Raw genomic sequence first — 15298 nt, 5'->3', positions numbered from 1 at the left:
ATAGACCTAAATTGTTTATTATTAGATAGGTTCTATGTAATATGAACTGCCATAAATGAGGAAAACCTCAAAAAACACAAGTGTTTTGAATAATGCTTTTTCTAGTTTTCTGAAGCTCATATTGATGCCTTGTTTTTGCCATCAACCCTCTAGCTGTTATCTGGCCCAGCTGGCGCCAGGTCGAGAGATTTGACCTCCAAGAGACAAAGGAGGAAACAGAGGGTGCAGCTTGATTCTGATGTTCCAGTCAAGACAGAGCCACCTCAAGGACAAGTAAGTGTCCAAATCAATAGGCCTGGAGCAGGAATCGATTCTACTAAAAATCTTGATTCTGTCTGTCTGTGTTTGATGTGTTGAGTGATTTTGTATTTAACCTTCCGCTATAGTTGAAAGTTGTCAAAAGAAAATTTACTTTTGTCAGTGTACTGTACAGAAATGTGCTGATATTTAATTTATGACCAGTGGCTATATGAAATCGAGGCCCCTGGCAATTCTAGCTTCTTAATATCACTTTCAAAGTTTAATGTTTGTTTTGTTATGTTTTTTCTTCCAGCCACAGCTCATCTCCCCTCCGTGTCAGGAGTTCCGTAGAGCAGGAGGTCCACGCATCAAGCATGTTTGCCGTGCTGCATCTGTGGTGCTTGGGCAGCCTCGAGCCTTGATACCAGATGACATTCCCAGGCTTAGCGCCTTACCGCTGCATGAAAGAAGTGGCATTTCCCCTTCCGCCATCACAAAAGGTAGGTGTGAACTGATTGACAGTCGTATCTGGATCTTGCTCTCTTGAAGTATTCCCATAAAATTTCTTGTGACTTCAATATGATAAATTGATGGCAGCAGTAGTAATAGTGACAGTACAAGCTCCAGCCTCTCAATCCCGGCAGAGGATGAAGTAGTTTCAATTAGATTTTGTGATATTGATTTATAATGTTTTTACTGAAACCTGAGTGATTTGATCTTTCATATTAGAACACAAATGGATTTAATTGGATTAATGCTTAATGCATCAGTGTAATATATGAATCATTAGACCTGTACTATTTAGGTATGTGTTCCCAGCAGTCCATCATTTTGATGTTTCTGAATTTGCAATTTGATCAGTTTATTTGTAAAATACAAAGAAATTCACTGCAACATAAATTTAGCAATATTCCAAAAATTGATTTTTAACAGCTTAATTTCTCAGTCAATGACTCAGCTCTTCAGGATATACTAAATTTTCAAGTTTACAGTTGAGTCAATCTCCAAACCAAAATTAGTGACACCAAATTATGATCAATTGACTATTTATCTGAAACACACAGGAGTGAAAACCATAGACTGTAAAAAAAAAAATATCGCTGTACTCACCATGATGTCACCCATTAGTTTGTGGACTGCCGTTTTGAAGCCTCAAGTTTAGTGATTTTACTGTCACTATCTTGGATTTGACCATTGCCATCTTTGATTTTTGGAGCCAGAACTGACCATATTTGGATGAGAGGGTGGAGCTAACCCTAGTGCTAGGTGCTAGCTTGGTTAGCACAGTGCCTTTACAGTCTACGGTTAACTGTGTTAATGCTAAAGCTGATGCTAATTTCCACTGGGGAAAAACAGACCTAAAAACATTTAAACTAAATGTACTCACTGGAAAAAGGGAACAGCCTATTATTTCGAGGGTCTTTTAGTACAACCAAACGAAGACTTTTTTTTTAGGTGACCAAAATGTTACAATTAACTTTCATGAACTGATAACACACTGCGAAATCACAGTACCTACGCCTATACTCTGTGCATCTGGGGTGACGCCATGGTTACGTTACATTGTCAATGTTGTCGCCATGGTAGCAACTTGTCACTCACAAGGTAGCCATGCCCATAAAGCATACGTTGTTTTATCATTTATTTTACTCTAAATAGGACCATAATTTACAAAGTGAACATCATACTGTATTGAAGAAGAATTGAAACGATTGAGACCATGCACTCATTAGGAAAGTGAGAAGTGGGGTCATTTTCTCCTAGACTTCTATACAATCAGACTTCTTTTTGCAGTCAGTGGAGTCGCCCCCTGCTGGCCATTTTTAAGAATGCAGGTTTAAGGCACTTCCACATTGGCTTCACTTTTCAGACTGGGAGCTACCCGCTTGGTTAAAACTAAGCAACATGTGGCTGGTGTTAGTTTCCCTTTCTTCTTGAATGTGTGTTATTACAGATATTGGCTCTCCCTCAGAATCGGATAGTCCTGGGCTGTCGGATCCAAAGGTGGCCAAGGTCAAGAAGCCAACGAATTTTGTGAAACGAAAAGGACTCGGGCCATTTGGGTACCGCTCTCGGAGGTGTGGAGTTTGCAAAGGCTGCAACCACGAGGAGGACTGTGGCAAGTGCATGAACTGCCTTGACAAACCCAAGTTTGGTGGTCCCAATACTAAACGCCAGTGTTGTGTGTAAGTTGACGCATATTTAATTTTTTTGTTATAGTGGAGCACAACACAGTATAAAAGGATTCTGTATTTTTCCACAAGGTATAAGAGATGTGATCAGATTGAAGAGAGGAAAGCTCGGCGACTAAGTGGAAGAACAGCACCCAAAGGTAATTTCTCACTCGAGCGTGCAAGCTTCATGTTCCTGTAATACCTCTGTAACATTCAGTGTGACAGAGACTTGTCTATTCTTTCTTTAAAGGTCCTTCTAAGCGACGGCGATCCTCTCTCAGCGGGGGACATTCAAGCAATGATGAAGGGAACGAAGGTGCTGCAGACTCACCATCTGGTCCCCAGGGTGATGGCAACAGTCCGTCAGTAAGGAAGCAGCCGAAGCGCATCGTGAAACCTCGTGTCTACTTTGACCTGGTGGACTACGACTCCGATCTCGATGACAAAGCTATCTCAAGCTCAGCCTCACCAGCCAGGAGAAGGGGACATGGACCTCGTTTCAGTCAAGGTATATTAACACTCAGAAACAAGACTAGATTTGTGCTTCATTCGTGATCAGCCTGACTTAGACAAGAGGAGTCACCAGTGGAGCTGCTTTGCTTTTGACAAATCTCATATGTGGTACGTGTGCAGTTTTTTGTGCTGCACACTTAATGTAATTATGTCAACAATCTTCTGGTTAAGCTAGTTAAGTATTTTTATTTTTAACATCACAGTTAAGTGTCTGCTCACACATGATTTAGAGCTATGTTCATACACATATTACCTTTTACCATAGTCTTTTTTTTTTGCAAGTAAGAGTACCAAGCCTTGTGGTGTCCCTCTTAATAATAAGCCCTGTTTTTTTTCCTGTCCTTCAAAGACTTTGTGTCACTGGATGGATTCCTAGGAGACATTTCAGATGAGGAGGTCAGGCATCGAAAGTCCAGCTCACACCGTGTACCACCTGCTCGTCGTAAGCCTGAGAAGGTGGGTAATTCGGAGTTTGATCATTGCTAAGGTTGGACTACACAACTTGCAATTATGTTTGATTGCACTGTCATACAACAAACATCAGTCTTCGGTCTGATTGCCAGCTTACGTGATTGGCCAAAGCAGTGTGACGTTCGGTTGCGTTCCAGCAATAGTTGATTCCGGTTCAACTTTTTGCAGGACAACCACTGTGGTTTTTTGCTGAGCCCTATGCAGTCCCCACCCAACCGAACTGTGCCTTCTATAAAATGTAACTACACATGAGGGCTATGGTTACGATGGATAGTGAAGACAAAATTAAGGAAGTTGAGGAAAGACCAGGGTTTTCCCCGCGTATCTAACTCAAAGGCGGGCTGCCTTTGTAATACAGGTCACCGCCTTTGTTGAAAATACCAGCATGTGATGTTGATGGAATGAAAAAACTGTGAGGGCAGTGCAGCACTCAGTCAACAGCGCAGTGGTGGCAAACATCTTTTGATTTAATGACTAAATAATTACCTGTGCGAGATGAACGTGAAGTATATTGTGAACTTTCTACGCCGTCACTCAGAGACTAACGTTAGTGGAGCATAGCAACAAACTCCAGCAGTAACAAACGTGACTGGCTGATCAACACACACTGCAGCATTAAACAACTTCAACCAAACAGCGATGGCTGTCCTCTGAGCTAATAACAACACAGCGGAGCACTCCGCCTCCCCCTCATTTTGTTATTCTCACAGAGGCAGGAGACTGTAAGATGCTTTCAAATAAATTCATATATGAATAAATGTAGTTCATTTTTTAAAATAAAAAGGCTGTGGACCATTTAGCTTATCTACAAGTTATGTTTCATATTGTATTTCAGTGGACTAAGGACACCAGTCAATGGTTTGGCACACAGTATACTGGAGCAAGAGATTGAAAATAGTGCCCCCTTTTCTATTCATTCAATCGAGAATCGGTTTTGAATTGAGAATCAATACTGAATCGAATCGGCACCCAAGTACTGTGATAGTGTCAAGTCGGGAGATAAGCATATTGTCCCAGGCTTCATTTGTCACAACCTTTATTTTTCATCTTCTTGTTCCATCTTGGTATAAAATTTAAATCCCCATGGAAACTTTGACTGTCAAATCATGATTTTTTTGACTAGGCGCACCACATAAAGGTGCACGCACAATCTGTGTACGTTGCACCACACACGTTCTCAAACCTTTACCACATTTGTCTCAAAAAAATCCAGGGAAAACCCTGAAGACTCAGCATTATTCTTCTTGTAAGTAACTCATCTAGTAAAACAGTATCCACTGCAAACTATCTGATCGTAATCCACTATCACAATGATGTGAATGAACATAAACCCAACAATTGCACTGCAGTAATCACCTATTTAGTAATGAGACAAGGCATAAAAGAAACTACCTGAATGTAACCCCAGTTTTATAAGTATGTCGTAGCTCACCGTTGCTCAATATCACAAAGTGAATGAGAGAATATAAAATTGTTACTGTGGGGGATACAATGAAAGCACAATACAGCCTGATCACATGATACATCGCCTAGTATTGCAGTTTTAAGGCTTGTGATATGCATTTTACCCACATGTACATGTAGACAAGTAGCGAGTGGCAATGTTCACATATTTGACTGCAAACTGTATGTTTACTTGGAGGATTAAAAAGTATATGCACTTGGCAGTAGATGAAGGCGTAATGATCTCTGGCCCACACCGGAATATCTTTTTTGAGATCTGCCAATTTTGTACGATGTAAACATAACTTAATATGGTGACATTTGAGGAATTAGCTGTTGTTAATTAGATCACAGTAGACAAAGCAGCAGCTGCAACAACAGTCTACTCCTGACCCACCTTCACATCCTAACTTACTGGTCCCACCATTCTTGTTCTTAATTGCATCTCACAGACATGTTAATTTCTGAGGAAGGCCTGATACACAGGGTATCCATGATGCCCATGAGAATGTGTAGTTGAAAGTTAAGCAGCACTTTGAGGATGTCCATCACTGTCCTCACTCAAGTTATGGTTGTCTCTCAGGGTCTCTCATCTCAAGGTCCTTTGGAACAGACTCCTCCCAGTGTCCTGGCTGCCCTTGCCCATGGATTTGAGCAGAGAGACGTTGAGCCTTCTAAACCTACTCACAAAATCAGGGTTGATTTCAAGGTAGGTCACTTGTTACAGTACATTACGTATACTGTAGAATGAACACACTTCATATATGATGTTGTTCAGTGGATGCAACCAGGCAGAGAATTCCTGCCTGGTTGCATCCATTCTAAAAATAAACACAGCTGTGTGATTGAGGTTAAACTTTTTAACATCTTTTATATATTTGTTTTCTTTAAATATTATTTATTCCACAGAATGTGTATTAATCTCAGATTGCTACAAGTCACATGTATTAAGTTGAAGCCATTGCAACTCACTAGTTCACATAACATAATTATATTTGTCCACTAGAGGTCAGTGTTTAATGTTTAATTCCAGAATGAATATACTGTGCATCTAATTTAGTGGCACATGAGAAGTGCGTTTCATCTGATCCCTTCCAAATCACATTTTAACCTGAGAACAAAAATGTGTAAAAATCTTTAAGTTGATCTTACCACTCCTGTGAAAACCTAAATAGTTACCCCACTGTTATAACTGTACAATATGAAGTAAAAAATATACTGTATGTGTATCTTATTTTTGTTATGTATATTGGTCACCTGACAGTATTATGATGATAACTAGTTTAAGCAGGTCTTTCCTCAGACGTTATTGTGATGCACGTGTTATCTTGGTTTTCAGGAGGACTGCACTCTGGAGAATGTCTGGAATATGGGTGGTTTAAGTATATTGACCTCTGCGCCACTCATGCCACCCTATGTCTGCTTCCTTTGTGCCAGTAAAGGCCAACATGAGGTAACTGCTTCATGCTTTTTGCCCTGTGTAAATTGATATATCTGCCTTTCCTATCAACTTAGATTTGTAAACTAGTGGCTGATAAGGTTCTGATAGTTGTGTTGTAGTTATACATATAATACCAGACACTGACAAAATTATCTCATCATATTGGAAGGTTTATATCATTTCTGGACCATTTTGAACCTAAAAAGTCATTTTTGTGTTTGTGAATTTCTTTTTGCAGATGCTGTATTGCCAAGTATGCTGTGAGCCCTTCCACCAGTTTTGCCTTGAACCAGCGGAGCGCCCCTCTGAGGAGAACAAGGAAAACTGGTGCTGTCGTCGATGCAAATTTTGCCATGTGTGTGGCAGGAAAAACAAGTACTCAAAGGTACAGACTGTTACATTTTTTGTTTTGCTATATTCTACTAATCATTGTAAATGTAATCCAGTTAGCAAGTATTACATTTTTCTCCCTCAGCCTTTGTTGGAATGTGAACGATGCCAGAACTGTTATCACGGTTCCTGTCTGGGACCTAATTATCCAAAACATAACAAGAAGAGGAAAGCTTGGGTAGGTTTGCAGCATGCTTCTTAAAAAAACACAATCATACATGTTTACTATAAGCGTGCTGAGTTTGTAATACATTGATGGCTGGTACTGATATAATGGTTTCTGTGCAGGTTTGTATGACATGCATCAGGTGTAAAAGTTGTGGAGTCACACCAGGGAAGAGTTGGGACACTGAGTGGAACCACGATAAAGGACTCTGTCCAGACTGTTCAAAACTCTATGAACAAGGTGAGGAGAGAACTTAACCTTGACAGTACATTTGTTTATCATTTGGTAATCTGTAAACTCCAGCATTGTTTACCAACATTACTGATCTGTGTTAGGGATAATATTTACTGAATGGCTCTTTCTCTTATAAGGCAACTACTGTCCAATCTGCTTCAAGTGCTATGAGGACAATGACTATGACAGTCAGATGATGCAGTGTGGCACCTGTAACCACTGGGTACATGCTAAGTGTGAGGATCTAACAGGTAAGTTTTAGCTATGCTAGTGGCATGGCTCTAGGGATAGCAATGTCAGGTCAGTTTTAGGTTTATTACAAGTTAAGATCAAATAAAACAAAGGACATCAGAATAACAGAATATTGTGAAAATAATATAGTAAAGTATAAAAAGGGATTATTCCATATTATTTGCTGAGCATGTGTGCTGTGCTTCTTATTGAGTGACCTGAATACAGTAGGTGCACAGTGCAACCATGATCTAGCTAAATCATTTTCATTCAATTCTTCTCTCCTGTAAAATAATTTCAGATGAATTGTATGAGATCCTGTCCAGCTTGCCAGAAAGTGTAGTGTATTCATGTCGGCCATGCAGTGTGACCCAGCCCAGTGCCTGGAGAGAGCTGCTATACATTGAGCTCAGAGCTGGGGTGGAGAAAGTGCTAGCTTGCTTGCTTTCCTCCACCCTCACCCAGCACCTTGTTACCTGCACCCAGGTAAGAGCCCTTCTTTTTATAGATCAAAATGTTGTACTCTTACTGGTACTTTTGTATTGTCTGTATTAGTAGTGATTGTTGTGTAAAACTTTTGGAATACTGTTTCTACTGCAGTGTGAAAAGTTGGTTGATCCTGATAGTGGAATAGAAGGACAGCCAGCCTGTGACCTCCGCGCTGTGGGCAAGAAGTTTGACAAAGGCCTTTACACTACGTTGGTGAGTCCACACCACAATGTGGGGTGGGGTTATGCTGGAAAAGAACTGGCTCGTACAAAGTGTTTGACCAAGCCAGAAATTAAATGTGTTGTGACATCCTGGAAGGCTTTCACAGTGCTGCACATGCTTGTGCACACAAATAGTGAAAGAAAGAGTTGTTTAAACAATGAAGAAAGAGGGCTGAAGGGAGCTCAAACAAATACTTATAGTGGGGTACTAAAATAATATTTATTTTTTATAGAAAATGTTCCATGAAGATGTGGTTCAAGTGGTGCGAAAGAGGCTTGAGCAAGAGGAGGATCTTCCAGAGGAGCAAAGACCCACTGCTTTGGCACGCTCCTACTATTTAAAGGTACTACATCAAAAAAGAGTATTCTTTCAACATCAAGACATGACTTCTCTCTCATAGTTGAACTTTATTTTTTATTTGATATTAACATTGGATCAAATGTTTCTGTAAAAGGGGTTTTAGCTTTACAGAACTTCTCAGTCTCTTTCAGGTCATGGTTGGATGGGTTTATCATACTTTGGAAGTAATAAAAACACATTACCTAAATGCTGATGGTTAGGGTTAAGTTATGCAGTAGTTATAGAATTTGGGTGAATAACAATTAATCATTGACTGAAATTATTTTTCTCTTCAGCTCCTTGAAGAGGTATTTAACTGGTTTAACAGCCAAGACCCAAAGGTGTGGAACTCTTGTACCAAAGACTTGCCCATGTGAGTAATGGTTTCCATTCATTCGTTTATGTGCATTAATTTGTTAATTGTTCTTGACATACATGACCCATGCTAAAAATAATAAAGTCTGTACAATTTGGTATAGGAATATTTGTGATTAATTTAAAGTAAGTCCTTAATCATAATTATGTATTTTGTGTACAGCAAACCTATTTCTCCAGGTGGTGAATTATTATGAAAGTAGTACTGGGAAAAGTACTGTTCCTTTTTTCTATGGCATCAAAAGAATTTTTTCTTTCTTTTATAGGGGGATGCTGTCCCATGCTGTTCACCCTCCCACAACTGAGCATGTTTATGCTCAGTGGCAGGTGAGGGAGGAGCTCCCATCTAGGGCTCCGCTGGGTCTCCTACAGGAGGATAATGGACAAAACTTGGATGTAAAGGAAGAGGAGGTGGCTTCTCCAACGTCTGGGGAGCCAACAAGCCGGAACCACTTCAAAACCAGCAGGGCTGTCAGGCTCAAATTCAAAGGTACAAGAAAAAATGCAAAAAAATTGGCTACTTGTAATTGGTTGAATTGTTTCCATTGATATCAAGCAGTGTCCATGCCTTGAAGTCTTTACCTTTATACATTTTTATAGGGAAAAGGGGCCGACTTTCAAAAGCTGATCTGGACACTGGATGGTCTAAGGAGGATGAGAGACAGTGCTCTTTGTGCCAAAAATATGGAGACCTTAAACCCAATGTAAGTAATGCATTAGAAAATGAACAGTAATTTGTGACACCTAGTGTAAATGCCCAACTTAAAGAGTAAACTGCCTGTAAACACTGTACTTACAGCTTTGCTTGGTTACTTAAGAGATCGTTTTTTGTTATGTTCTGTAGGAAGCCGGCAGGTTGCTGTACTTGGGCCAGAATGAGTGGGCACATGTCAACTGCTGTCTGTGGTCAGCTGAGGTGTTTGAAGAAGACAATGGCTCTCTACTACATGTACATAGTGCTGTCACAAGGGGCCGCTTGATGGTAATCATCTACCTTATATATTGATTTACGTGTTTAATAGTTTAATAATGCATTTTCATTCACAATATTCCTAGGAATATCTATTTAATTCCTTTCAAATTTGTAAATGGAGCCTGACCGGCCTGTACTGATATTGATATTTGAAATCTGCTAACAACATAACAGTCAGGCTCTGTTTGTAAACAAATAGGCATTTTATAATTGATTGCTGTTTCTTCATTACTCTGACTCAAACTTTACATTTCACCCTTCATCCCCATCAATCCCTGTTAGCGATGTGAACGCTGTAACCAGACAGGTGCCACAGTGGGCTGTTGCCTGACTTCTTGTCAAAGCAACTATCACTTTATGTGTGCCCGCTCCCGACACTGTGTGTTCCAGGACGATAAGAAAGTCTATTGCCACAAACACAGACATCTGATCACTGGCAGGGTATGTTCTGTTCCTCCAACTTGTCACCTACCAAATGTTGTAACAGTTTAAATGTTTGGAGTTTGATTCTGAGCTTCTGTATTTTTCTTTGTTGTAAAGGTAATAACTGGTCAAGAATTTGAGGTAAACCGCAGGGTGTATGTGGATTTTGAGGGGATCAGCCTCCGCAGAAAGTTCTTGACTGGACTGGAACCAGAATTAATCAATGTGATGATTGGTAAGTGTGCGGCTTTAGTAAATCGATAGCCTGTTTCACTTCTTTTGACTTCTTACATTTACCAACATTAACTTTTGTTTAATTGATAATTGTCACTACACAGGTTCCCTACAGATTGATAAACTCGGTGTGTTGTCAGAACTTTCAGCTAGCAAAGGAAAACTGTTTCCTGTGGGTTTTCAGTAAGTTGCATTTACCTTTTCCAATTTCATTATATAAAAGATAAATTGGGAACACTGAATGAACAGCACTTTTAAGACTTTGATTTTCTTTCCTAAGGTGTTCTCGTTGGTACTGGAGTACAGTTAATCCATTGCGCCAGTGCAAATATACATGCACAGTCCGCGAGGTCCGACCCCTAGTTCCTGAGAAGCCTGTTGAGGAGATGCCTGACCAAGGAGAAAATCACACCATTTCTCACAACCCCTGTCCACCACCTGGTTCGTATCTTGCTACTTAAGTATATATATATGAGTATATTAGGAATGGAGTTACCACTGTAAAGTGAAAGATACAGATAATAATTGTTTCATAAACCTTTTTTTCCAGAACCTGAAGCCCAAGAGATTGATACAGCAGAATCCCAACCCCCAACTGAGGAAACCCTTGTGTCAGTCCCATCCAGCAAGTCAGATCATGGAGCAAGGCCAAAGATTCCCAGCTATCCCCAAACCAGGAGACCAGCTGGAGGAATGTCCCGACCACTGCCATCCCCAGGTAAAATAGAAATTCTGAACTTTTATGGAGAGAATAATTGAAATTCAGCAACATATGATAAGTTGACTCAATCAAGAACACACAAGTTTCGAACTTTTGATCAATTATGTTTTCTTTTTAGGAGTAACCCAGTTGAAACCTCATCACATATTAACCATAAGTGATCTGGAGGAGACTCGAAGGGTCCGTCGCCACAGCCCACACTCACAGACAACAGGCCTCCGCAGTCACATGTCCCCACCTCCTCTGAGCCCTCTGACTGGGCCCATCACACTCCGTGCTGGGAAATCTTCCCTTCCTACTTCCCCACTGTTTCCAATTGGTGCTACAGAAAACCTGATAAATTCTCCTTCAGCCCGCCCAGTTGGAGGTAGAAGTGCTTCCTCAGTCAGATGCCCTGGGAATACAATGACCCATTGTACCTCATCTTTCTTTCCTCAGTCTCCCTGGCAGGACAGTGCAGGAAGCTTTCTTTCTCCAAGTCTGTCTTTCTCCTCATCCATACAGCATTTACCCAGAACTCGATTATCATTTGATCTGAGCCAATCAGATTCAGTCGAGGTGCCACACAACTTCTTAGCTTCACCAGAGCCTGAAGATGTCTCTCCAGCAAATGGTACATCACCCCAGGGGGACTTACACCAACAGAAAGATGAAGAAGAATTTCCCTACAGTTCATTCCACAAGGATCCCAGCATGACTCTGGGCCAAGAGATGAGGACAGAACTGGAGATTGAAGAGACACTCTTGAATGAAGGTGTGGCAATGAACTGTGGGGGGCAAATTGTGGTGGAAGGTGATGATCATGAGGAATTTTGGGGAAGACCCCAAGATGTACACAAGAGAAAGACCCTTGTTGCCAACCTGCCACGGTCTGCAGCCTCAGCCAGGGATGACTTGGGCAACACCTCCTCTGATGATGATATGGAGCACTATTTTGACTTCTCACGGACAATAGTCAGCTGTCCTGGATCAAAAGATCATTCCAAGTCTCCTTCTTCCCCTTCCTCCAGGACTATGGCTCAGCTGGATGGTGTAGATGACGGTACAGAGAGTGATGCAAGTATAGCTACCAACGATGATGCTCAGAAAAGTGAGGGTTCTAGTCAAGCTCCCAGACAAGCCAAAAACATAAATAAAAACAATGTCCCTGAATCAGAAACTACAAACGGCACACAGGCTGTTCAAAGTCTGACCCCTAAAGCATCATCCAGTGATAAACACACAGATTCTTCATCACTCACCATCTCAGCTGTCAGCAAAAGTCTGACAGATAGTTCACCTCAAGATCCACCAAAATCCTCAAAAGAGGACAATATGGGATTTCTCTCTCCACAAATTGCTGGAGCCTCTGCACTCAAAGAGCAAAGCTCTGAAACTCCTTTAGTTAATCAGGAGTCTGTGCTTCCTATCCAAGTTCATGACCCTCTGCCTAACTTACTCACAAAGGTGCCTGAGATCTCATATTCAGAGGAATTACTCCAGAGTTCCAGTCTCGGATTTGCCTCAGGAACACCTCTCGTTCTTGAAAGAACTGGGCCCTTAACTGAGATGGTTCCTTTGCTAGACAGCACACCACTTGAGACCCAACAGTCTGGACCTTGTAAACCCCTTAACTCTGAGCCTGACAGCAGCCACTTTGTCTCATCAACTGAGGGTTCTGCTGTGTTGATGAATCACTTAACAAGTAGTGCAATGGAACCCTCATTAGCAGAGTCTGCGGATAGTAGTCAGGGTGCCCTGCTGGATCTTCTTCAGCCCTCCCCTTTAATGTCTACAGATGTACAAAACCCTTCTCAAGGCCTTGTCGACTCTCTGCAGATGTATTCCTGTTTACCAGGTTTCAGTCAGCCTCCTCTAACGAGTATTACACTTCAGCCAGTAACGTCCTCACAAGAGTCAACCTTTCAGCACATGGAGCCTTTGTCTACTAAACTAACCACCCTCAGTCCTGTTGGAGACCTGACACAAACACTGCTAAATGTTGCCCCTCAAAACGATCCAGTGTTATCAGCAATGTCAGGCATTTGTCCCCAAGCAGCAACCTGTGGTACTGTCTCAGTGCCTATTTACTCCACACAAACACAGCCATTGGGTTCTACAGCTGTCACCATCGTTTCTTCCTCTGCTTCAATATCATCTCTTTCTGGACTGTGTTCAACTGCTCCAACATCACTCCAAACCACATCAGCCCCTGTGATTTTAAATGGCTACAACTCTTCATCTATGCAGAAGGAAGCTTCATCTGGGCACACAATCTCCATCAACTTTTCTACACCCAGGACGACTATAGAACCTCAACAGCCAGTGGTACCCCAGGCCTTACCTGGCCATGCCATTCTTACTGTGAAGGAAGTGGGAGGTCCAAATGTGGATCCAACACCACATGTCCTACTGGTGAACCGCCTCGGGCAGATCTTTGTGAAGAACCCAGAGAGCAACACATTCCAGCTGCCCACTCCCAACTCCCCTTCCTATAACTGTGTCACTCAGATTGCCAGCCTTTTGCAAAGCAATGCACTGTCAGCCACACTAGCAGCAGCTGGTAACATGTCTACTCCACCCCCCGGGGCCACCATGACAACAGCAGCCCCTCCAGCGGTCACACCTGCAGTGCAGAATCCAACCACAATCACACAGCTGCTAACTCACAATAGCAACGGTGCAGTGGCACCAGTTAATGTGAAGAAGCCAAGAAAGAATACAAAAACATCAAAAGATGAAACTGTCCCAGAGTTGAAAAAACCAAAGAAAAAGAAGGACTCCAGTGCATCTAAAAGATCCAAGTCATCCAAGGCTAGTTGGCAGCCTCCTCTGTCAACTGAGAATCCTCCCATGACTCCTGCTGAAAGCGCCCAAGCAATTCTCAATCAAGCAATGGCAAGTAACTACACCCCCAAATGGAGTGGGCTTCGAACACTTAGCCCTTCTTCCCTGGTTTTGCCACCTGGCCTATTAATTGAACCGGAGACTCCAGCGTTGCGTCGTTCACCAACACCAACTGCCACACCAACTCCTGCCCCCCGCCCTCGCACTCATGTCCGCATGAAGAGAGTATCTTCACTTTCAGACCGTATTGTCACAAAGAAGTCTAAAGTTGACTTCCTACAACCAGAGCCCATCAGTGAGGAGGAGGAGCGCCACAGACCTAACTTTCCAAGCATCTCCAGCAGGGCTTCGGGAGTTCGCATCAAGACTCCAACAGTGAAAGGAGTACTGAACCTGGATGAGTTAAATGAGGAGCATTTAAGCAATTCTGACAGCTCAGGGTAAGATATTACTCATTTATAAAATATAGTTTTATAGTTTTTGTTTTATATACAATACCAGTCAGATGTTTGGACACACTCACTCATTCAAGGGAATGGTAAGGTGTCTCTAAACTTTTGACTTGTACTGTATATAGTTTTTGAAATGAAGAAATTAAAATAAGCGATGGAAAAATGCAAGACTTAGGATAGGAAGGATTGGTTCTTAATTAACAGTCAGGTTCCCATATGAACACTGAAAGAGGTTTTTTCCTTGCTGTAATCATTCCTCCTGTTTGTACTGGCTATTAAAAGATTTCATTTTGTGAAAAAATGCAGAGGGAGGACTATTTTCCTATGAATGGAAAATTCTCCATAAAGCAAAATCCATCACCATTGTTTACACTGAAGACATCAATATTTGTGTATGAAATAGTGTTGAAAAATGTATGCCTTTTTTGTGTCATATTGCCCATTACAGCCAATAACAGTTTGATCAATCTTATCCTCCTCAGGTCAGAGCCTTGGGATTACATGTCTCGAGGTGAACAAGGCAAACAACATGCTTGGGAACCAGTTGGACACAGCACCCTGACTGACTGGAAAAAATACTCTGGTATTTTTGCCGTTAAATTGAATCATTACTTTGAGTCAGCTATGACACAATATTTCCAGCTAAGTTCAGTGATGTCTCTAATTTAGTGATAGCTCTTTTCACCCTGATAAAATGGTGCAAACAACGCATCAGAATAGTCTGAGAGTTGACCAAGTAAATTGTTTCTATTAGGCGCTGCTTCCACCTCAGATGATGAACCATCACCATCTGATGAGGATGAAGAATGTCAGACCAGCAGAGACCAGCCACACTTGCGATTTGAGATAACCAGCGATGATGGTTTCAGTGCAGAGGCAGACAGTATTGAGGGTGAGTCTGATTCTGCATAAGAAATATTTCCTTTAAAAGCTTCCATACT

The 15298-nt window shown here is 41.6% G+C and overlaps 1 protein-coding gene across 3 annotated transcripts in view; it reads left to right on the top strand.

The window, feature by feature from the left end:
• The window catches only part of kmt2bb (lysine (K)-specific methyltransferase 2Bb), a 32363-nt gene that overhangs the window by 6578 nt on the left and 10487 nt on the right, over positions 1-15298 (top strand). For 2 of the 3 annotated variants that reach the window (XM_042423403.1, XM_042423401.1), the window contains exons 5-31: positions 154-273; positions 554-740; positions 2195-2426; positions 2505-2572; positions 2665-2922; positions 3277-3383; positions 5425-5550; positions 6181-6294; positions 6521-6667; positions 6758-6850; positions 6961-7078; positions 7210-7323; positions 7605-7789; positions 7904-8005; positions 8247-8357; positions 8650-8726; positions 8995-9218; positions 9329-9432; positions 9573-9710; positions 9984-10142; positions 10242-10359; positions 10463-10541; positions 10639-10799; positions 10909-11076; positions 11198-14345; positions 14840-14940; positions 15112-15249. In XM_042423403.1, the coding sequence (XP_042279337.1) occupies positions 154-273; positions 554-740; positions 2195-2426; positions 2505-2572; positions 2665-2922; positions 3277-3383; positions 5425-5550; positions 6181-6294; positions 6521-6667; positions 6758-6850; positions 6961-7078; positions 7210-7323; positions 7605-7789; positions 7904-8005; positions 8247-8357; positions 8650-8726; positions 8995-9218; positions 9329-9432; positions 9573-9710; positions 9984-10142; positions 10242-10359; positions 10463-10541; positions 10639-10799; positions 10909-11076; positions 11198-14345; positions 14840-14940; positions 15112-15249 (6697 nt within the window). The remainder of the gene's footprint in view (positions 1-153; positions 274-553; positions 741-2194; positions 2427-2504; positions 2573-2664; positions 2923-3276; positions 3384-5424; positions 5551-6180; positions 6295-6520; positions 6668-6757; positions 6851-6960; positions 7079-7209; positions 7324-7604; positions 7790-7903; positions 8006-8246; positions 8358-8649; positions 8727-8994; positions 9219-9328; positions 9433-9572; positions 9711-9983; positions 10143-10241; positions 10360-10462; positions 10542-10638; positions 10800-10908; positions 11077-11197; positions 14346-14839; positions 14941-15111; positions 15250-15298) is intronic. The other variant, XM_042423402.1, reaches the window with a different exon arrangement.

The sequence above is a fragment of the Thunnus maccoyii genome, chromosome 10 (genome assembly GCF_910596095.1).
Source record: "Thunnus maccoyii chromosome 10, fThuMac1.1, whole genome shotgun sequence".
NCBI classification, from domain to species: Eukaryota; Metazoa; Chordata; class Actinopteri; order Scombriformes; family Scombridae; genus Thunnus; species Thunnus maccoyii.
The sequence above is the reverse complement of the archived record's forward strand: the minus strand, read 5'-3'. Positions and strand labels throughout refer to the sequence as shown.